The sequence below is a fragment of the Sus scrofa genome, chromosome 3, assembly GCF_000003025.6.
Source record: "Sus scrofa isolate TJ Tabasco breed Duroc chromosome 3, Sscrofa11.1, whole genome shotgun sequence".
Taxonomy (NCBI): domain Eukaryota; kingdom Metazoa; phylum Chordata; class Mammalia; order Artiodactyla; family Suidae; genus Sus; species Sus scrofa.
Window position 1 is genome coordinate 34,034,895 of NC_010445.4, and position 22,573 is coordinate 34,057,467.

Genomic DNA, 22,573 nt, shown 5'->3' on the forward strand with positions numbered 1-22,573 from the left:
TTGATCTTCACGACAAATGAGGTCCCTGACCTCATACAGATTTTTCTTCTTTGGAGCCTTAGTTTTCTCAACCATGAAATGGGTATAACCAGGCCACTGACTTCCTAGAGTTGTGGAGAAAATGAAATGAGTCAGGACCTGCAAAAGCTCAGCTGTCAGAATAAGTCAGTGTCTGGGGAGTGTGACGGGCTGGGAACTGGGCCTGGGCTTGGGGAGAAGGGGCATAAGCAGGGGCAGCTGAGCTGGGGCTGGAGGGGCAGCCGAGAAGCACTGCGCGGGGCCCTGGAGGAGGGCGGGCAGGAACAGCAACAGGGGAAAGGGGGCTGCAGGGAGGGGAGGCAGGAGAGGAGGGAAGACGGTGGGAGGGCCCAGAGCGGCCAGGTCAAAAGGTCGGAGCCAGCCAGACAGACACGGGCACGTGGGATCTGCGGCTGGGAGGCAGAGGAGGGGAGGAAGAGAAACGCCCACGAGGCAGTTGGCCGTGTGGACCCTGCGCCAGGCCACCCGCAGGACCCAAAGCAGCAGCTCTTAAGTCCCTACAAAAGCACACCCGACTCTGGTTATAAAGGGTTAAAACAGAAAACCAAGGCCACCACAGGTGGGTTCAGTCACTCCAGCCTCTTCTTCTTAGGGGCCCCAAGAGCGGGACAGGGCCGGGCACAGGGCGCCTTGAAAGCAAGCAGGCTTCCCTGCCCCCTTCTGCATGGCGCTTGTGTGGCCTCTGTGGAGACGGCATTAGACTCAGTGGGAAGCGCTACACACCACGGGCGCAGCCCGGGACTTCTGCCACCAAGGGCAGCGGGTGGCTAAGGCAGTCACCTCCGGGCTAGGCTGCTGACTGAGCAGCTCTCAGACGCCCTGGAGCAGGGGGTCCCACCAAAGGGACTCCCAGCCCAGAGGGGCAGAGCAGGAATGCCCTCTGCCGGATGTTGGGAGAGAGTGACAGACTCCAGAATACTACCGGTTCGCCCTATTATTAAAAAGATAAAAATCTCAAGCACATGACTTTGTGAGCTTTCGATTTTATTAGAAACATCCAAGAACAGTCAAAAAGCCATACTTGCAGATGCGACGGGTCCCGTTACCGGTTCCACAAAGACCTTCCAGAGCTCCTGCAGCAAACAAAGGTTCCCCAGACGCACAAATGAGACCTCACGGCTTCATAAAGGGACGCCATCAGCAAGAGAAGTGCCACACGTGAAAAAACGGCCGTGCACAAACTACTGAGCGCAGGGAGCTTCCTCTGCCCCTGCTGTGTTGCTCTGGGTGCTTCTGCGGAGGAGTGGCTTGACACTGGGTCCCCACACTGAACCGAGAGGCATCGGGCTGCCAGGCAGTGACAGGGCCCTGAGGACGCAGCAAGTGGAAGCCCTTCCCGTTGTGGGGTCCTTAGCTCTACTGCTGCATTTCAGGAGCTGATTTCTGGCCACGTGATGCTGCCCGTAAGGCAGGTGGAGAAGGTACAAAACCACGCCCCCTTCTTCGTGGCAACCCGGCGTTCTCACCAGCAGGAGGAGCCTGGGAAGCCGCCCAGAGGCGGCCTGCCACACGGGAACCACACACCCCAACGCAGCCGCGCTTGCTGGTGGAACCAAGCAGGGCGGACAGGCCCTTCGTCAGTCCTCAGGCCCTGTCTCCACAGACCCAGGAGAAGGGCGGCCACGGACAAGAGGCCAAGAGAATGAAAGACCTTCCACTTCTAGGAATCTGGATCCTGGGGATTTTCAAGGGTACCTTTTGACTTTTCAAATTCCCACAAATGCTGCTTTTAAGACTGTGATAGGAAGTGGCGGCTGTAGGATTGGGCCCAGCCCTGTTTCCTGACTGGGACTCACCCTGTCTCGGCCCTGAGACAGCAGGTGAGCTGGGCTGGCAGCAGGGTGGCAAGCGCCATTAGGATGATGGCTCCAGGGCCGTGTGGTGGAATCCCACCTGCCCCGGTCACTTGGGCCGTCGGCCAGGCCACCCCCAGTGAAGACCTGCCCACCAGCACTGGGGCTCCTGTATCAAGATCTCTGGCCCAACGCAGAGCCCCCACTGCCGCCCGCTTACTATCACACCACCCTCGGGGAAGGAAGCGCTCCAAAGCCAGGTGCTGTTGGCCCGGCGGGGCCCTCCCGGGCCTGGAAAGACCCCAGCACCGGCGTCAGCGGGGACGGCGCTGCGGCCCTCCTCCCAGAGCGTGGCCTCCCGGCCCTACAGCGGACGGCCTCACCCCAGAGCAAGCAGCCCTCTGGCCGGCGGCACCTACCAGCTGCTGGATGCGCTCGTAGACCAGGTGCTGCGGGAAGGAGGCGTCCACCGGCTCCACCGAGAAGCGCAGGCGACCGTCAGCCAGCTTCTCCAGCCTCCGCAGGCAGGAGCGGAAGTGGTCGTAGGCCTCGCACGTGACGTCCAGGTGCCGCAGCGTGAAGTTGAGCCTGCACACAAGCCGCGACACACGCCCCGCCCATCACCACCCGAGGCGCTGCTGCTCCCTGGGGCGGCCGCCCTTCCGCGTCCGTCTGTCTGCCCGTCCGCGCATCCGCAGGAGAGCCTGGGAGTGGGGACGGTTACCGCCGCCACTGTACACGCGTGGGGACTGGGGCTCAGAAAGGGGGCTCACGTGCCTGAGATCACACGCTCTGGGGACAGAGGGCCCCTTGCGGAGCACATATGGGAACAGCAGGCGACAGAGAACCACCCCTGAGGACCAACCTCCCTGCGCCTGGACTGCCCATGACTGTGCCCAGAAAAAGAGGGCCAGGAGCCCTGATGGGCGGAGGGGCAGCGGGCAGGCTGCGGGGTGAGAGTCCAGGGAGGGCGGCTTCTGAAGGGCGACTTCAGGGGGCTACCCTGGTCCACAATGCAGTTTAACTTGCGGTTCAAGCTCTTTGCCCCGTTACCTTTTCCACAATCCTATTATGAAAAATTTCAAGCATATAAAAGGAGCGAGGGCAGTATGATGAAATGCCCAGCTCCAACCACTGTCAACTCTTGGCCACTTTGTCAGCTCTGCCCCCACCCCCCAGTTCATTAAGAAGCAAGGCAGGACATCGCAGCATCTTCTCCATAAATGTGTCAGTATGTATCTCGAAAAAGGGCTCTTTTTACCTGAAACAGACTTAAATTTTTTTTTTTGCTATTTCTTTGGGCCGCTCCCGCGGCATATGGAGGTTCCCAGGATAGGGTCTAATCAGAGCTATAGCTGCCGGCCAGCCTACGCCAGAGCCACAGCAACGTGGGATCTGAGCTGCATTTGCAACTTACACCACAACTCACAGCAACGCCGGATTGTTAACCCACTGAGCAAGGGCAGGGACTGAATCTGCAACCTCATGGTTCCTAGTCGGATTCCTTAACCACTGCGCCACGACGGGAACTCCAAAGATAATTCTTTCACATCAAATACTCAGTGTCGCTTTTCCTCACTGCCTCACTTTTTCCCTTTAAAGCCCATAAAATCCAAACCCGAGTGAAGACATCCACAGGCCGCCGTGGGTCACATGGACCCCAAGGGCATCCTGATATCACTGGTATCAACAGCACTGCAGTGGATGCACCCATCTGGACGACTCTGGGCACGGCCCGCAGGGCCTCCCCAGGGCGAGGTCCAGACGCTGAGGTGGGGTCATTCGGCGTGTTTGGTTTCATGGCTTTTGCTACCCATTCCCAACTGTCTCCAGAAGAGCTGTGGGGACGACTGTCAGAATTAGAGGAAACGTGTGTAGCACGCCCAGTACGGCAACTGTCACTCCAACAATAGGAGCCCTGAGGTTTCAGGACGTTCTTCAAGGCTCAGGCGTGGAGAGACACACGGTGTCCTGGAGCGAATGTTCAGGAAGAGCAGGGGCCCTGGGCGGAGTGTGGCGTCCACACGTCTTCGTGTGGTGCAGGCATGTGCAGCCGTGGCCCCAACGGGTCCCTGACTCAGCCCTCCTCTCCTGAGCTGTAAAATGGGGGCTGCAGTGCCTACACCTGCGGCTGGCGAGCAGATGACGTAAGGCCAGGCCTGTGAGGGCCCGGCCCGTGTGGCACACAGCAGGCACCTGCCGAGCGCGTGGCGAGGACGCCCCTGGAAGGTGAGGGTCTGGCTCTTGGGGACGCCAGCTGGGCCGCGGAGCTCACCTCTTCTCCACGGAGAGGACGGCCATGCAGGCATTCTTCAGCCTGTGAGCCAGCCGGGAGAGGGTTTTAAACACAGCGTCTGTTAAGTCGTCATCGTAAAACACTGCGGGGAAGAAGACGGGCAAGGGTCAAGGGACTTGATCCCCAGAGGCCCGGGAACAGCCGGGACTGGATCTGTACGGACGGGAAGAGCTAGTCCCCAGGGCGGAGCCTCCAGGCCGATGTGCTGCGACGCCCTCACCTTCGGCCGCGAGCAGAACGGTGGTGTGGCCGTACAGGTCGGAGACGTCCTCTTCCGACCAGCTGAAGGGGACCTCGGGATCTGTGGAGGCAAAGGACACCTTGGGCTCAGTCTTTTCTCTAAGGGCCCCCAGCTCTCAGGGAGACGGACTGAAAGAAGCTTCAGAAGAAACGGGGCTGGGTAAGCTCAGGGCAGGGGGCTCCACCAGGCGGCCGCGCCATGGAGAACCTCAGGGCAGGAGTGCCCTTGCTGCTAGGGGCCTGCCTCAGCCCGGGGGGCGGGACGACTGGGGCCTGACCCACAGACTCGGTGGGGAGAACATGATCTGCCCCTCTGCTCATGGCCCTCCTGCCCCTGGGCACTTGCTGTGTGACCCCAGGAAAGGTGCTTCACCTCTCTGGGTTGCAGTGTTCACACTAAAGTGGAAATAATGCTCCCCTCACACGACTGTCAGGGAGACCCAAGGGCCTCAAGTGTGCCAGGTGCTCGGCAGGTGAGGCACTCGAGAAGCAGCGATTTCCCTCACCTGCCGTCTGACAGGGAAAGCAGAAGTTCCTGGCAGAGAAAGACCTAGCGTGCAGGCCGGAAACAGCAATCTCCTGCACCCAGCAGGCCCCCAACTCCCTGCCGTGGGCAGAGGCCAGGTGCCAAGTGGGAGGCTGCTCCCTGGCAGGCAAATGGTCTGAGCCCTGGAGTCCCAGACTCCAGCTCCGACCCTGACCTGCCAAGCACCCGTGACCCTGGCAGGCACTGAGCCTCTGTGAGCGTCCGTCTCCCCCGCATTCGGGGACTGACGCAGTCTGTACATGATGTCGAATCTGAACGACAGGGCAGGCGGCACTGAGAATGACAGCTGTCACCCTCGGCCAGCGGGGCAGGGACTCTGCTCATCAGCCAAGGCCACGGGGCCGACAGCCGCGAGGCTGAAGAATCGATGGGACACAGGAGGTGGCCACGCACCAGTGCAGAGGTCGTCTTTCAGCCAGTCCAGTTCCTTGACCTTAACCACACCGCCTGCAAGACAAACAGGGGAACTCCCCAGACGCTGAGCACAGCAGGGAAGACGAACTTCCCTCCCCCCGAGACCCACCCAGCCACCGCCTTCCCCGCCGTCTTCCATCCCACGTTTGTGGAGTGCCGGGCAGTGGCCCATCTGCCCAGGAAGCAGGCTCACAAGGCATGACCCTGTCCCAGGGGACTGGCAAGCAGCAGTCGTGCCTGTGAGAGGGCCGTGCCAGGTACCCCAGAGTAGAGGGACTCCTGTGGAAAACGGGGAGTCAGGGAGGCCTTTGAGAAGGCGCTTCGTGCCCATGCCTTCCTTCCAGGCCTGCTGACAGCCTGCTATGCCCCAGGCTTTCCACAATGAGACACAGGGCATCAACCACAGATGGGGCCCTGCCCTCACAGAGTGTGTGGTCTAGTGGGTGGCAGAAGCCAACCACTGGTCACACAAAGTGTTGGAAACACAATGGTTCAAGGTGAGAGTTTGTCAGGAGCCTGTGACCCTGCCTGGAGGTCTCAGCATGATTAGGAACCAACAGGAGGACAGGAGACCATTCCAGGTGGTGGAAACAGCAGGGTAGTGGCCCCAAGGGGCGGGGGCCCTCCAGCAAGGCCGAGGGCTGCTGAAGCCTGTGGGGCCAGAGCAACCTGATCTGATTCTGGAAAAGTGTCCCAGGCTGCTCAGAGGAGGAGGCCCAGACAGACAGGCCAATCAGGAGCTGGCAGCCGGCGTCCACACAGCAGCTTAATCCTGCAGGTGGTGCAGGAATCTGCCGGTCAGAGGGCGGGGGCACCCCACGCAGGGGAGTGAGTTTGCAGCTCGCTGGATGCAGGGCCGGGCAGTGGTGCTGTCAGGAGAGGGGCAGGAAAAGCGGGTGGGGCCAGACCAGGAGGTTCAAAGTGGGGGGAGGGGAGCATGGACTTCACTCCTGGAAGACGTCAGCAGGAATCAAAGGGTCAGGCTGCATCTTAGAAAGGTCACTTTGGATGCCTGGGCCCCTGCAGCCGCCAGGGAGGGGAGAGCTGAAGCAGGACGTGCCGTGGGCGTGGAGGAGATGAGGCCAGGACAGAGCCACCTTGGATCCGGAGCAACATGAAACCGTGTCGGCTGCTCCCTCCACTCGGCGGCATGTCCAGGGTGCCCCGGATCTGGGTGTCTGTCCCACCTGCCAAACAGGAAACCCCCAACCCCGGGCAGGACCCTCTGGGCCTCACCTCCAGTGGCAGTCAGGTGGCTGTTGAGGGCAATGTTTCGCTGGCACATGGCCAAGAGATCGGCACCGACGTCTGGAAAAGACAGAAGGGGGGGCTGTACAATGCTGGCCAAGACCACGCCTCCGCCCGGAGAGAGCGGGGCTGGACCGCTGACCCCAGAAATGCCCAGAACTACCACAAAAGTTTCTCTGTGTTTTACACCCAAATGAAGTATGTTCAGCCTGACGCTCCTTTTAATGATTCTCCTCCTTCAACAAGAGAAGCTCATCCCGTGGGGACAGACATCTTGAGAGCGTATGAAATGTGCACACACTTCCCAGGTCCACTCTTGGCATTTTTTAATGACCCTAAGAGCTGGTGTCATGGTCCCATTTCACAGATGACATGGCTTGGGTAGAGCCAGCGCTGGGATTTGAACCCAGGTGTCTCTGACTCAAGAGGCTTGCTCTCTGACACCCCAGAAAACTGAACAGAGAGAGAAGAGCGTCTGGATGTGACGTGTGGAGACAGAGCAGACTCGAGGGCTGGAAGCCTAGCCCTGGGGCCTGACTCACTGCCGCAGCCATGGAGCAGTCTGCTGCTCTGATGAGGTGGGCTTCCCGCCACTTCAGCGGAACTGAGTCAGTACAGTGAGCCCTTGATGGTGGGGTGGACAGGGTTTTACCCAAATTAACTTTCTTTCTTTTGGCTGCGCTCATGGTGTGTGGAAGTTCTGGGGCCAGGGGTTGAGCCTGAGCCACAGCAATGACAATGCCAGATCCTTAACCTGCTGCACCATCAGGAAAGCCCCCAAATTAAATTTCAATGGAGAATGTGCATGTGGCAGGCACACACAGTCCTGTTAATGGCATTTGCCTGCCATCGTGGTTGTGGCTGCCCCCACCTGACTGCAGACCCCCAGGAACTAGACCACTGTCTGCATCCCGGGGTGTGTGGGTGGGTGTGTGTGTGGGGGGTGTGTGTGTGTGTGTGTGGGGTGTGTGTGTGTGTGTGCGTGTGCATGCGCGTGCGCGCGCACACTGAGCTCTCTGTTCGCTGAGGGTATGCAGCTGGCCCTTTTCCTGGGCCCCTGAGTAAAGAGCATACTGACAACACAGGACTCGGTCAGCAGTTTTTTAAGCTTTTCTGCTATTTTTTGTCACAAGAGATGAGAGAGAAGCTGAGTGGGGGTTGGAGCCCCAGGGCTGCCCTCCATGGGTCTGCTGACCCCCAAGGGACCTCATGAAACTCTGCTCCACAGAAAACAGGCTGAACCCCCCTGCCCCCAGAATGAGGCACCAGGCTATGAGCCAGTGGCTGCAGGACCTTGGGCCAGCAACCCCACCTCAGCCTTAGCCTGTCCATTTGGACAGAGGGGACGGTGACAGGCACCCTGGCCACTGCCCAGGGTTGCTGTCAGGTTATACGTGCTGATGTACCCGAAAAGCCTTTATTAACTGTCACATGCTGCCAGGATGCAAGCACTCTTCATGTCTGTGACTCTCCCTCGAGGATAAGGTAACTCGATTAGATGCTGCCATTAGCCACCGGCCCGAGCACAGCCCTTGGGCGTTGCTTCATGGCCTGACTCTGAGAAGCGCACACTGGTAATTTACGCCAAATTGCTAAGGAGCAGCTAGGAGCATGGCTGCACTGCAGACTCCTGATCAGTGGTTAAGGCAGCGTATCTGAAAAGCACGCCCCCAGCTTTCTGTTTCCAAGCTCAGAAGCAGAAGATGAGTGGCCGTGAAAACGGAAACGGAATCGATGAAATGCAAAAGCCTGTCAGCAGAGACCACTTTCTGCAAGGAGATGTAAACACACGCTCATGAGATAGCACTCGCTTATAAACTGGTGTCATCTTCCTACAAGAGCACGTTGGCCAAGCTGGAGCATAGCTGGCAGCACTGCCCTCTGGCAACGTGACCCCAGCACACTACCATATGCAAGATGCCATCAAGGGGGGCTGGGTGACAGGTACGTGGTACTTTCTATTATATTTGAGCAACTTCTATGTTAATCTCATATTATTTCAAAATATAAAAAATTAAAAAGCAGTCATTTAGCAATAAGTACCAAAAGCTTAAGAAAGATTCGGCTCACTTCTAGGAATCTAGTCCAAGGATTATCAGACAACAGTGCACGGAGAGGTATTCGTTGCAATGCAACTGGTAAATGCAAACAAAACAACAGCTAAAATGCTCAGCAACGCAAACATGGTTAAAAAAGAAAAGGCTGAACTATTACCTGATCATTAGAAAAGTCATTTATAAATCATTTTTAATGACAGTGGAAAATGCTCTTTTTGTTTTTCAACATTCTTGGCAGGCTATGGCACTGAAATATACATGGTTTGACTTCAGCTATGGTTGAGAGTATGTACACACAGGGGAAAAGGAAAAAGATCATAGAAATAGATATACAAACAGTTTAAAACAAAAAAAAAAAGAAAAGAACAAATAGATTCTACAGCTCTCAGCTCCCTGAGGACAGCGACTGAACCTGCTGCACTCACTCCCGGGTCTCCCATAGGTAGACTGTCTGGGCGTGAAGTACGCGAGCAGTGAATTGTTGGATAAATCTGGGGGTTATAAAATTATGAGTCTATTTTATTTGTTCTACAAATTTCCCACAAAGGGTAAGCAAGAGTTCCATACTCAGGAACAAATGATAAGCCTACTTTTAAGCCTTATGAAAGGCATATTCCTCCAGGCTTTCTGAGATGTTCACTCTCCTGAAGGGGTGTGAGCAGGGGTCCTGCCCCTGCTGGGGGCAGCTGGGTCACCCTGGCATCCCTGGGAAAACAATGCAGGGCAGAGCGGACCAGTGGAGAGGACGGCAACATCAAAGCAGCCAAGGTCCCATCTCCAGGGTCCCTCCCTCCCTTTTTTCAGTATGCGCTTTGTGAAGAGACGAGCCCCATCAGCCTGCGACGTCAGAGCGTTACCTGTACAATAAACAGTCCGCGCCACGGTGGCCGCGATGATGCTGGTGAGGCCCGTGCCTGCCCCCAGCTCCAGCACGGTGCGCCCCTGGAAGAGGTCCCGCCGGAACAGGATGTAGTCCGCCAGGAGCAGGGCGCCCCGCCACACCTGGAAGGGGTAGGGACAAGGAATGACAGGTGACGTGAGGCCCCAGAAGAGACCCTTCAGGGCCGAGGGGAGCGGACGGGACCTACCCACCTGCTTGCCAACATCCTCCAGTGGGGTGGCCATGGTGTGCTCTGAACGGGCAGAAACCGAAAGAGAAAGGGCCACCGTGAAAACGGGGATGGACAGAACCCAGACAGACAGGGTGCAGGGGAGGCGGGTGTCCTAAGAGCAGCAGAAACAGGCTGCGCCACCAGGAGGGGGTGTGTGAGCGTGACTCAGGCCAGGCACTGCAACTCACTCTCAGGTCACTGGGTCTCTCTGCCCTGAGGCCCCCAGACACGGGTCATAAGAGGACTTGGCCCAAATCAATCAAACACTCATTCCCCACACTGTACTTTTATTCATTTTATTTTTTTCCTTTTTAGGGCCGCACCTGCAGCATATGGAAGTTCCCAGGCTAGAGGTTGAATCAGAGCTGCAGCTGCCAGCCTACACCACTGTCACAGCAACACCAGATCCAAGCCGTGCCTGTGACCTACACCACAGCCCATGACACCACCAGATCCCTAACCCACTGAGCAGGGTCAGGGATCGAACCTGCATCCTATGGATACCAGTCAGGTTCATTACCGCTGTGCCATGAAAGGAACTCCTTCCACTTTTAAATATCTAATAACTGAATGTTATGATCATGACATATTTATGTTGTTCTGATCAAATGTATGCTAATAATAATCACAACTCATTTCAAAATATTTTCTAACACTCAGAAATACATTAGAAGTTAACCAAATAAGTCTGAATCTTACATCCTTTTTTAGGTGAAAAGAAGTCTGTGAGGATGTATTCTCAAGCACAAAATACGTTAGGATAAAATCTGGTGCTGGTCGGGGGTGGGGAGAACAGAACTATGGGGTCAGGGAGAAAAAGGAATGACCACATTTTTCTTGTTAAGTAAGAGCTGGCTCTTGTGTCTTTCAGCAAGATGATGATGGCTATCACATCAAAGCCCCAGGACCCAGGCATGGCAGGGAGGCTTCACACGCTCTCATCAGACCAGCTCTAATCAAATCAAGGCCGGGTTCACATGAAAACAGGAGCGGGGAGTGAGGGGAGGGGCGAGGAGAACACCAAGGCTCCAGCCATGCTCTGGACGCTCAGTGTCAGCTGGCCCCACCGCCCTCCCACGCCTGCAGCCCACGGAGCCCTGCCCCTCATGTGGGTCCTCTCCCGTCTCCCCCACTCCAGCCCACCTGGATGAGCCTCCTGGTATGCTTGGCACCCTCCCATTGGGATCTTGGTCCTTCCTCCGAGGGGTCTCATGGACTTAAATTTTGCCTCCACCTGTATTCAAGAGGTGCCTGGACCACGGGCTGAGCTCAGAGAGCCCTGCGTGTGAACCAGCTCGGTCACGCTCCAGCCGGTGGTGGGTCACTGAGCTTCTCAGCCCCGCAGCCACAGTTTGCTTCTTTCCAAAGTGCACCTAGAAACTATCATGCTAAGTGAAGTCAGCCATACAATGAGACACCAATATCAAATGCTTTCACTGACATGTGGAATCTGAAAAAAGGACAGACTGAACTTCTTTGCGGAACAGATGCTGACTCACGGACATTGAAAAACTTACGGTCTCCGGAGGAGACAGTTTGGGGGGTGGGGGGATGTGCCTGGGCTGTGGGACTGAAATCCTGTGAAATCAGATTGTTATGATCATTATACAACTACAGATGTGATAAGTTCATTTGAGTTAAAAAAAAAAAATCAAAGTGCAGAAATAGCATCATCCCCTCCTCCATGGGCTCAAAGGCTCCCTAACCAGGCTCAGGGGCGGGGGTCCTGCCCCAGGGGAAAGTCCGTTTATACGTCAGCAATTCCAGAGGCACCGTAAAGACCTAAGCGCCCAGCGTGAGGAATGGACCCACGAGACCCCAGGGTTAGCGAAGGGGGTGAGAGAGTCTTGGTACCTGAGCCGTGTCCGCCCTCTCAGGACAGTCTCCAGACCTGCAGGCACCCAGACTCTCCTGCTCAGCCTGTCTTCTCCCCCCACACTCACGTCAGTTCCCAGGAACGAAGCTGCGGGAGCTCACGTTCACGAGCACCTACGATGCGCTAGGCACTGTGCCGTCTCTCCCGACTGGAGTTCCTCACGACTGGAGAGGGTTAAACCCATTTCACAGACGAGGAAACTGAGCTCTGAGGGGTCAAGGGGCTTGTCTAAGTCACAGGCCAACAGGAAAGGCCTGTGACTGGGGACCCGAGAGCCTGAGTCCAGCCCTGCCTCTCCTGAATTCTCGCCGGGGCCCAGGTTCTTTATCTACAAAACTGGAAAAATGATCATGATTTATCTCGAACCTTGGGACTGTGGATTCCCAGCAGGCCCGTGGATTTACTTTACATTTTTGACAATCCCCTGAACGAATCTGGAAAACATTCACCTCCCTCCAAGGAAGTTTTTGAAATGGGCCCATAACCTGGAGGATAACAAGGCTCGGTTCAGGGATCGGAGGGACAGGGTGGTCAGGACGGGGCATCTCTTAGCACCTGCTCTGGGCCGGGCCCCGCAGGAGGCACCTACTGGGCGGTATTTAACCCAGGAGGGCAGCTTCCCTGAGCCCACTGCAGGGGGTCCCCAAACTGAGGCTCTGGGTGGGCAAGACACTCGTCCTGGGTCCCCTGGCTCGTGAGGAGTGGAGGAAAGCCACAGGACACTTGCATCCAGGACCCCGTCCCCTACATCACGTTTTACAGATGTGAAGGTAAGCTGTGGATGGGCAAGTCCGGAGTTACTGCTTCAGCTCAGTGTTTAGTTACCATTTCCCTCTCCTCTCTCGGGGCCATGGGCACCAGCTGACGGTGAGCTGGAAAGGAAGCTAAGCTTCCACATGCTGTGACATGGGGCTTCAAGGGGAGGTGAGAGGGAAGAGGCAGGCGGGGAGCTGGCCCTGCCCCGTGGGCCTCTGTTCTTAGCCTGCAGGATGCGAAATCCCAAACCTTTCCTTTTGGCCGCGCCCACGACCTACAGAAGTTCCACAGGACAAGGATCTAACCGACGCCATCACAGCGACAATGCCAGGTCCTTAACCTACTGTGCCACAAGGAAACTCCAAAGGCAAATTCCAGACCTTTAAACTACAAAACTGGAAAAGTGATCATGATTATCAGGCGCTTGCAGGCCAAGAGCTCGCTGTGGAAGAGCCAAGCCTGTTGCCCCCTGCTCAGGGAGGCCAGTTAAGGGAGCCTTGGGCAAAAGGAGCATTTGTCAACACCTGTGCTCCAGAAGAACAAAACTCCCTGATGTTCTGATCACATAACATGGGTAAGAAACAGGAGCTGTGGCCTCAGATCTACCTGGGTATGAATCATGGCTCTGCCACTGACTAGCTGTGTGGCCTTGGGCAAGTTCCTTAACCTCTCTGAGCCCCAGGTCCCTTCCATCCTCTGTGAAACAGGAATACTCATCCCTGGAAAGGCCATGGGGACTGGAGGTCATCCACAGGAAATTCAGAGCAGGGCCCCCACTGGGGTGGTGAGGGACACAGCTCGCCTGGGACCCAGCAGACTGCTGTCTTCTGAGGGGATGAACGGGCAGCTGTCAGAGCTGCTGTGCTGTCTGGGTTTTGGGAGGGCCCAGTGGACTCCACGCCCCCAGCCCGGGCCAGCCCTGGGGAAGGCCTTTTCCTCAGGGACCACCCACGACCCTGGGTCTCAAAGAACTGACTCAAGTCGGACCTCCTCCGCCAGGTGAGCCGTGCTGGGGAGGCCAGAGCCCTGGCCGTGCAGGTGACTGCAGGGATTCAGAACCCTCCCTCCGCCACCACACTGCACAGCTCAGCCTGCCACCTCATTTGTCTGACCCTCCGGGGGCAGGGGGCGGGGGGGACCAGGCAAGGGGATGGCAGTAGACGGCAAAGCACAGCAGGTGCTCCGCCACTGCCGGCCTCCTCCTGCGCCTCCAGGCTAATTCGGGATCCAACCCTTGCGTGCCGCCCTGCTCAGCTCTGCAATCTGCCAGGGCTCCCTAGTGCTGGCCCGGGCTGGCCAAGTCCGCCACCCACTCACCCCGACCCACACCCCAGCACACTGCGTCGGGTCAGGATGCTGACGCGGGGTGGCAGCAGCAAGGCTTCCGGAGCAGGTGCCAGCCAAGCTGGGACTGGTATGACAATCAGGAGCGTGTCAGGAAAGCAGAGGCAGGGGCAGGCCCTCTGGGATGGAGGCGGAGCACAGCAGAGGTGAGAAAGCACACGGAAGGGTGAGAGGGTGGGGGTGGTGGAGCTGAGGGGCAGAGGCGGGCAGAGCCCCTCACACGGGGCCTCAGAGGCGAGGCTGAGCACTGGGACTGTGTCCTGAGGGCAACGGGGAGCCACTGAAGAGTCTTGAGCTGCACAGGGACCCAACCTCTTGGAAAGCTCCCCTGCTGGCAGCAGCATGGGGCCCCCCATCCCGTCAGTGGTTCTGCTAACCTGTGCTGCCCCTGATGCCCTGGACTGGCCTGAACACAGAGCCAATGCTCAAAGACACCTGTGCAGCCCTCTAGTTACCTATTTTGATGACATCACAGGCGCTGCTCTCTCTCGCCTCGTCTCCCAGGACGTCGTCCTCCTCCTGGCTTAGAATCATGGGATGTACCTTGTCTCTCGGAGGCCCCGAGGGCTCAGAGGCAGAGGCGGCCTGAGGTCTCCGCACTACGTCCAAATCCCCATCCTCGTCCAGTTGAGCTCCCGCCCCCTCCTGGCAGGTGGCGTCCGCGCCCTCACTGCTGCAGCCACTTCCCGGAGGCGACCCGGTGGGAGAAGTCACCTCCGCTGGATCAGCTCTGTGATCACCACCTTCGGCCCCTGAGTCTGCATCGCAGTCTTGGTTCCAAAGAAGCTTAAACTGGGACAGGAAAACTGAAAAGCAAGACAAGGCAAGGAACTGAAAGGCAAGATGAAACCCAAGAGAACATTTTCACACAGTCACCTTTTCCTTCCTCTTTTTTTTTTTAAGGACCACACCACGAGCATATGGAAGTTCCCAGGCTAGGGGTTGAAAAGGAGCTTCAGCCTCTGGCCTCCACCACATTGACTCGGGATCTGAGCCGAGTCTGCAAGCTGCACAACTCACGGCAATGCCAGATCCTTAACCCACTGAGTGAGGGCAAGGATTGAACCTGCATCCTCATGGATACAAGTTGGATTCGTTTCTGCTGCACCACAATGGGAACTCCTTCCTCCCCCCGCCTTTTTTTTGGCCGTGCCCGCAGCATGCAGAAGTTCCAGGGCCAGGCACTTGTGCCACAGCAGTGACAATGCTGGATCCTTAACCTGCTAGGCCACCAGGAAGCTCCAGGCTGGCTCCTTTTCTATCTCCCTTCCTTGATCCCCACCCGGCAAGTGCTGTAAAGGCCAGGTGGAGACATCACAGCGCCAGGAGCAGAGGCCTCTGTGGCTCCGCTGTGAGCCTGCGGCTCCAGGGCAGCTCCCCCTGACAAGTTCATCCATGGCAGGCACGTGGCTCCCACGGTCTCACCTGGTTCCCACAGTGGCTATGAAGAGAGCAGTGTTGCTCCATTAAACAGAGGCAGAAGCTGAGGCTTAGAGGCTGAGTGAACTTACCACAGCCACGCTGCTGTGGCTGCGGCCGAGGCAGGATTCAAACCCCATCTACTCGGCCCTACGCTGATGCCCTCCTCATCTTGAGGTCTGGAGGCTAGGACAAGGGTGCCATGTCCCCCATGGGGAGGTTTTGGTAAGAGGCTGGGTGTCAGGAGAGTTGGGCTGGAGGTGGGGAGGGAGGGTGCAAGGACTTGAATGGACAGTCCAGGGCCTGTCCTTCCTGTCCCCAGGCTCTCTAACCACGGGGCAAGTCCCTTAGCTGCTCTGACCCTCGGTTTCCTGAATCCAGGGATCCAAATTGGAACATGAGGGAAACGGGAGTTACTAATGATGCCAGGACAACGAGCAAATATGAGGAGATCAGAGCTGGGGCAGGGGCAGAATGTTCTGGGCAGAGCAAGGTGCTCAGAGAGGAAGGCAGGTGGCTGCAGCATGTGAGGGATGGAGAGGAGTGGAAAGTGGCTTCGAGGCAGTGAGGGACAGAGAGAGAAATGTGGACACAGGGCGGGGCTGGGCCTTGGGCCAAGGTGAGGACCTATCCTAAGAGCAGGAAGCCACTGGAGGGTCTAATCAAGGCAGTGACTGATTTGCATGTTTCAAAACATCCCCTTGGCTGCTGGGGACAGGAGCTAGGGATGATGTGTGGGGAAAAAAACCAGGAAGCCCAAGCAGGGGGAACCAGAGGCAGCCAAGTCCGTGCTGAGGGGGCTGGCCTCGGGCAGGGGCAGTGGAACCTCAGAGCCCATCTCCCCACAAGCCCATGGGCTCCCTGAGGGCAGAGCTCGGCTCATTCCCCCTGCATCTCCAACATCAGGTCTGGGCCTGGAACAGAGCAGGTGTGGGGAAAACAGGCATTTATGCAGTGAAAAGGGGGCACTTGAGAAGCGGTGTAGGAGTTCCCATTGCAGCTCAGCGGTAACGAATCCAGCTAGTATCCAGGAGGATGCAGGTTTTTGATCCCTGGCCTCGCTCAGTGGGTTGAGGATCTAGTATTGCCGCGAGCTGTGGTGTAGGTCGCAGATGCGGCTCGGATCCCGCATTGCTGTGGCTCTGGCGTGGGCCAGTGGCTACAGCTCTGATTGGACCCCTAGCCTGGGAACCTCCATATGCTGCAGAAGCGGCCCTAGAAAAGGCAAAAAAACAAAACAAACAAACAAACAAAAGAATCAACTATACTTCAAAACCTCGCAGTGCGAGGCTAAGTCTTCCCCATCTTTCCTGTGAGAAAGCAGGAAACACGACCGGCCTGGGGTGTGGGGACCCTACCGGGCTGCCCCATGCCGTTCAGCCGCACCATGAGGTGTCTCTGGTTCGGGGTGTAGAGGTGGACGTCTGACAGCACGGTGTCGCTTTTGAAGGTGATCTTGTCCATGGTGGGGGTGGGAGCCGGCGACCATGGCCCAGGCGCCACATTAACCACGGGGCAGCAGCACCTGAGAGGTGAGAACAAGTCCTGAGTACAGCAGGTCGCAGAGGGGAGCAGTGTGAAGGGGCTCGGTCAGGTGGCAGATAGCTCAGCATCACCCCGGGAGAAAGGCCTCCGTTTTCAACCCTCATTCTTCCTGAAGGAGAAAGTCTCAGAGCCTCGGCAAGGGAACGGAAGCCAGCTAGAGCTGCTGTTATGGCTTTGCACGGTTTCATTTTCATAGCCATCTTTGATATTTATGGTAAGGATCTAAATTTCCATTTATACTGATAAAGTTTTTCTTCCCTTTTAATTTTTCCCAACTTTTTTATTATGAAAAAATTTGGAGTTTCCATTATGGCTCAGTGGATTAAGAGCCCGAATAGTATCCATAAGGAAGAGGGTTCGATGCCTGGCCTTGCTAATGGGTTGAGGATCTGGCATTGCTGTGAGCTATGATGTAGCTTGCAGACACAGCTCCGATCTGGTGTTGCTGGGGCTGTGATGTAGGCTGGCAGCTGTAGCTCCTATTTGACCTCTATCCTGGGAACTTCCATATGCTCTGGGCGCGGCCCCCCGAAAAAAAGGCCAAGTTGAGGGCACAGTAAACAGCCATGTACCCACTGCTTAGAGTCAGTGATCTTTAACACCCAGTCATGTGACCAATCAATCTACGTAGGTTGTTTCTCCCCTAAACTGAGTACCTTCTAGATATCACAACAGTTTAACCCTAAATTCTTCTTCAGCATCTGTCTAAGAACATGCTTCTACATAACCAAAAGACCATTAGCAGACTTAAAATAATTAATGACGCCTTTATGACTTAAAACCCAGTTCACGGTCAATGTTCTCCATGTGTCACCCAAATGTCTTTGGCAGCTAGTTTTCCTAAACCAGGATTCAGTCACCATCTATGCTTTGCACTTAGCAGTTGTTTTCCTCTAGAAGTTGACCCCAGCTGCCCATACATCATTTGTAAAACTTTTTAAGTTAAAAAGTGAGAGGATTTAAAGGAAAAGCAATTAAGGGAATCATTATGCAGGTGAAATATAGACATGGAAAAGTTATGAGGGTGTCATGACAATAACTAAAATTTGGAAAACCATGCCTGAGGCAAAGTGGTCAAAAACAGGAAGATTTTGCCATTCAAACGTTCCACCTCAACAAAAAGCAGCAAACATCAGCAGCGCGCAGACAGAGCCTTGGGCTGTGATGCCGGGCAGAGCAGGTGTACACCCCCGTCTCCCACCTCCTTGCGATGTGACCTTGGGAAAGTTACTTCACCTCTCTGACTTGTTTCTTCAGCTATATTCTCTCCTTGCATGGTTCTGCGGGTGGGAAGGGTGGAGGGGGGCAGGTGACAAGCTCTGAGCAGTCTTTGGCCCAGCAGTTGTTAATAAATCCCAGAACTTCCCTATCTTGGAGTTGGTTTCAGGTGTTTGACCCAAACCTGCCCACGATCCCTGACCTCTTACAGAAACCAGTCCTTTCTAGGTCGGTGTGTGCACTAGCTGTGTGCTCCATGCACGTCATGAAACCTCTCTGGTCTCTCCATTCTTTCAACTGGAAAACGGCATCATCATAACCCACGCGGTCTGTAACTAGTTCCTACATTTAAGTACTTGCCCTGCGGAAGCAAAAGTTGTGCCAACACAAATTTTTTTTAATTAAAAAAAGCCACTCCCTTGCTCCATTATAAATTAACCTCCATGCTGGCTTTCCTATCGGACACCATAAGGCAGCACAAAGCAAGTGGGTTGTGAAGCGAGGCTGTGAATATGGTGATGGATCCAGGATCTCCTGGTGTCGAGGAAAGCCCTCAAACAGTGAGGACTAGAGATATTAGGATGGGTCCAGGAAGAGGATCCAGTCTACATACAGTTTAGTTAGATCGACCACAACCAATTGCTGGAAAGGCAGATTTGGCTGTTCCAGAATTGAAAGATGTCCTGGGAGAAAATATTGCAACTGTGCACCCAGGGTTCTTATGTATAGATGTTGACTAAAAAAAATTCAATGTGAAAGTTGAGAGTTAATTTTATTTGGGGTGACATTAGGACTTAAGCCCAGGAGATGGCATCATCAGGTAGCCCCAAGAAACCGCTCCGAGGAGGCAAGAGGGGAAGCTAGGATACAGGAGTTTTTGCAACAAAGGGGAGGCAGGAGGAACAAAAGATTGACAGAAAGCCGTTTCTCTGGGAAGACGGAAAGGTCTGGGTCTGGGCTTACCAGAAGGGCTCCTTCGATAAGCTTCCCTGAGTTCCCTCAGGGCTCACTGGCCCACCCTTGGGAGTGGCTGTTCTCTCAGATGACTGTGACATCTTTTGTTCTGCCCACTAACTACAACCCAGGAGGCAGTATTTCAGATAGCCCTGGAATCCTGCCCCAAAGAGGAAAGGTGGACTATGGAGATGAAGTCATAAAGGTGTGTGTGTGGGCGGGGAGCCTGCAGCCAAGCACACATCTTACACAAGTTTGCTGCTGGTCTCGTGAAGGTTACGACTAATCACAAGGAGCAGATCTCATCACTGTGTTTTTCTGGATATGAGGAAATGCAAGAATTAGGCTCATAAAATTTTCTCCTAAAAATATCTATCTGAAGTCTTATTCTTTTGGTTTTCCCAGAGCGCTGACTGAGTGCCTCCCTCCTTGGTCTCCACCCTGAGCTCCAACTCAGGGGCTGCTGCGGATTGACAGCTGCAGTGGCTTATGTTTTACTCCAAGCAGAGGCTGATGGCAAGTGCCAAACTTCAGCTCACATAGACAAATAAAATAAACTCATATTATTTTCTAGCTGAAATTTCTATTTTAAAATTTAACTTGCCCAAGCTTCCAAGGATACACACTCTACCATTGAGTACTTGGTTTAATGGAGTCGTTTTAAGGGGGCTTTTCCTAGAACCAGATCTCCGGGAATAGAGAGGCACCTTGTACTGGTTTCCAGGTCTGTGTGAGAATTAAACGAGTGATGACTTTCAGGGATCAGGACGCAGTAAATGCTCAGCAAATAACAACAGCAAATCATAGCACTGATAAGAATAACTATTAAAGGGTGTGCTGAAGATGGAAAAAAGGTTAATAGTTTCTCTATTTAGGAATAGCTAACTCAGTCTCTGTCGGGGAATGCTGGGCCTGCACGGGCTTCAGTCCCCTCGCCTCACTGGAGAGGAAGGAAAGGACATCCCGACTGCAGACGGGATCCCCGCCCCCTCCTCTGAGCTGCAGGTTCACCCCACGGCAGTTAAATGCCCTTAGCTCTTCTAAGGAGCCAGATGCGGATACTGCCATCGGTCATCCTCCTTAAGAGATCTCCAGTTAGGGCTGTCCCCTCAAAGCGGTTTTGCTGGGATCTAGGGATTGAAATACTTCTCTGTCTTCCTAGACTTTCTCTTTGGGGGTGTCACAAGCTCATCCACAACCAGGACTGGGTGCGGAGTCTGGAATTCAGGCCCGGGTATGTGGACAAAGACACAGCACTGGCCACGGCGTGGAGAGCTGGAGACGGGCTCCAGGGCCCTCCTCCCCTGGGGCTCTTCCTTCTGTCTTGCAACCTCCCTGAACTCCACTCTAGCGGGTTAAGCATGGGTCTCTCAAACTGCAGTCGCGGCCCGGGCACCACCCTCCCTCCCTAATCCGAAACCCAGAGGGGCTGTTTGGACTGGGGACTGAAACCCAGGTGACAGCAGGGACTTCTTCCAACACCCTTGCCGAAAAGGGGAAACTGAGGCTAAGTGGGAACTTAGGATTCAGGTCGATGGGAGCTTGCACCTGAGAGCCAGGCTCAGAGCCAGGAGGCCCCTCGGACCCCACTCCGTGCCGCCGCCTCTCCCCGGGGCTTACCTGCGGCTGGCCGCAGCCTGAAGTTCCACCCGATCCACTCACCACTGTGCCCAGGCAGCCGCCATGAGGGGCGGCCTGCGCAGGCGCGGCCCCACCCCCTAAGCGTGCGTCTCTCGAATCACCCTGTGGCCACGCCTACCTGCCAGGCCGCACATGCGTGCTAGCGTCGCCGGCAGACAGGCGCAGCCCTGTGGAGGCGCCTGCCTAGGTTTGCTCTCACTTGTCCGGCTTTGCCTGCGCGGTTAACCAGCGTGCTAGCTATATATTAATTGTTATCCTTGCTTTTAGTACTCATTAAAAATAGCTGGTACTCATTTCATTCACTCCCGCACTCAGCAAGTCGCCAAAACCAGGCGAATCAAAAATCTCAGTGTTAATTGGCGTCTAACGGGAAATGAAATCTCATGCAATTGTTGCACTTTGGGTAAACTTCTAAGCACAGAGGACCACAGATGTAAAATGTGCACGCACTTACATGCGCATCTGAGGGTCCACATCAGATTCATGGGGCGTTATTAGAGTGACCAAGCAACAGAAGTAAGTGTTTTTAAAGGAAATGGGTTATTTCCTAAACTCCCCAGGACAGTATATGGAGAGCTAGCTAGGTATCTTAGGATCCCGTGAAGTCTTGGTTGGGTTGTTCCCAGGGGACGTTGGTGTGCTAGGGGGGCGCTGAAGAAGGTAGTGTAGACACCTCTGGGTTTTTGTTTTTGTTTTTGTTTTTTTGTCTAAAAACTTGTGAGAATAAAGCAGGCAGAGCTATCTTTTAAAAACAAAAGTCAGGGAGTACCCGTCGTGGCTCAGCGGAAACGAATCTGACTAGCATCCATGAGGACGCAGGTTCGATCCTTGGCCTTGCTCAGTGGGTTAAGGATCTGGCATTGCTGTGAGCTGTGGTGTAGGTCACAGATTCGGCTTGGATCCTGCGTTGCTGTGGCTGTGGCATAGGCTGGCAACTACAGCTTGGATTCAGCCCCTAGCCTGGGAACCTCCATATGCTGCCAGTGTGGCCCTAAAAGATAAAAAAATAAAAAAATAAAAATAAAAACAAAAGTTAGATCACATCCCTCCTCTGTTCAAACCCTTGGAGGCACCCCACCTTGGACAGAAAGAGAAGCCAGGATTCTTACAGTCGCTCCCCCCTCCCCATCTCCAACCACCCCAATCAATCATGGTCCTTTCAAGTGCTTTGTACTGACTAGCCTATTCACCAGGGAAGCATCTCCCCAGGACACCCACCTGCTTTGGGCCTGTGCCCAAGCCTCCTTTTCTCAGTGAGCTCTTCCACGAACATCCTATTTAAAATAACCACCTCTCCCCACCCAGGCACTACCTGGCACACAGGAGCTGCTCAAAAAGTTCGATTTGTCCAATGAACTGCACAGGGTGTTCAGAGAGGGTGGGCAAATACAGACTCAATGTCACCGGCCGTCTCTCGGCTGCTCTAATTCATTAGGGAGTCGGACAGATAGCTGCTGGGGGTCTGGGCAGCTCCTCCCTGTGATGTTGAGGTAATTCACGTCATCACAGGCTTCCTATCATCATCAGGGTCAAGTTCAAACTCTCCCTCTGGATCCTGTCAACCTTTCCTCCCTGAAGTGAAGCCCCTATCTGTTCTCCTTTCCTTTCTTAGTTGTATAATATATTTGCTGGGCCCAGGCCTCCCTCACATGAAAAACTATTTCCCAGCCTCCCTTGCAATAATGAGATCATGAGGTTAAACTAATGGGATAAAGCCAATAGGATGTAAGGGGAAGTATCATGGAGCAGTTTCTAGGACCTAGAACCCTTCCTCAAGTGGGAAGCCGAGGAGTCCTTGGTCCCTAATACTTTGTCCTTACATCATTCATGAGGTCCAAAGGAGATTTGCCGTGAGAGCCCTACACTAAGTTATGGCAGAGTGGGAACCCTGCTTGGGGGGTCACCTCCTCCAGGAAGCCTTCCCCGATTTTCCCCTCCTTCAGCTTACATGCTGAGACTCTGGATCCTCTCGGTACTCTCTACCCTCCCTATCAGAGCACCTGTGACTCTGCTTGTTGTGACCTGTTTACCTGTCTCCCCCACCAGGTTGTGAGCACCCCAAGGGCAGAAGCAG

General features: G+C 55.1%; 1 protein-coding gene across 1 annotated transcript; it reads right to left on the reverse strand.

Annotated features, from left to right (window-relative positions):
* Window positions 1,007-20,580, reverse strand: METTL22 (methyltransferase like 22). Its single transcript, XM_003124617.6, has 11 exons — window positions 20,479-20,580; window positions 16,500-16,666; window positions 14,178-14,528; window positions 9,727-9,767; window positions 9,492-9,636; window positions 6,566-6,637; window positions 5,309-5,362; window positions 4,349-4,429; window positions 4,108-4,210; window positions 2,252-2,420; window positions 1,007-1,112 (listed from the first exon to the last, which is right to left on the reverse strand). The coding sequence occupies exons 2-11, from the start codon at window positions 16,603-16,605 to the stop codon at window positions 1,047-1,049; spliced, it is 1,188 nt and encodes a 395-aa protein (XP_003124665.3). The 5' UTR covers window positions 16,606-16,666; window positions 20,479-20,580; the 3' UTR covers window positions 1,007-1,046.

Coding starts and splice junctions, on each gene's coding strand:
- METTL22 (XM_003124617.6), bottom strand. CDS start 16,605: ATGGACAAGATCACCTTCAAAAGCGACACCGTGCTGTCAGACGTCCAC. Junction 14,529..16,499: donor GAACGGCATGGGGCAGCCCG/GTAGGGTCCCCA, acceptor CTTGCTTTTCAG/TTTTCCTGTCCCAGTTTAAG. Junction 9,768..14,177: donor CTGTGATGTCATCAAAATAG/GTAACTAGAGGG, acceptor CTGCCCGTTCAG/AGCACACCATGGCCACCCCA.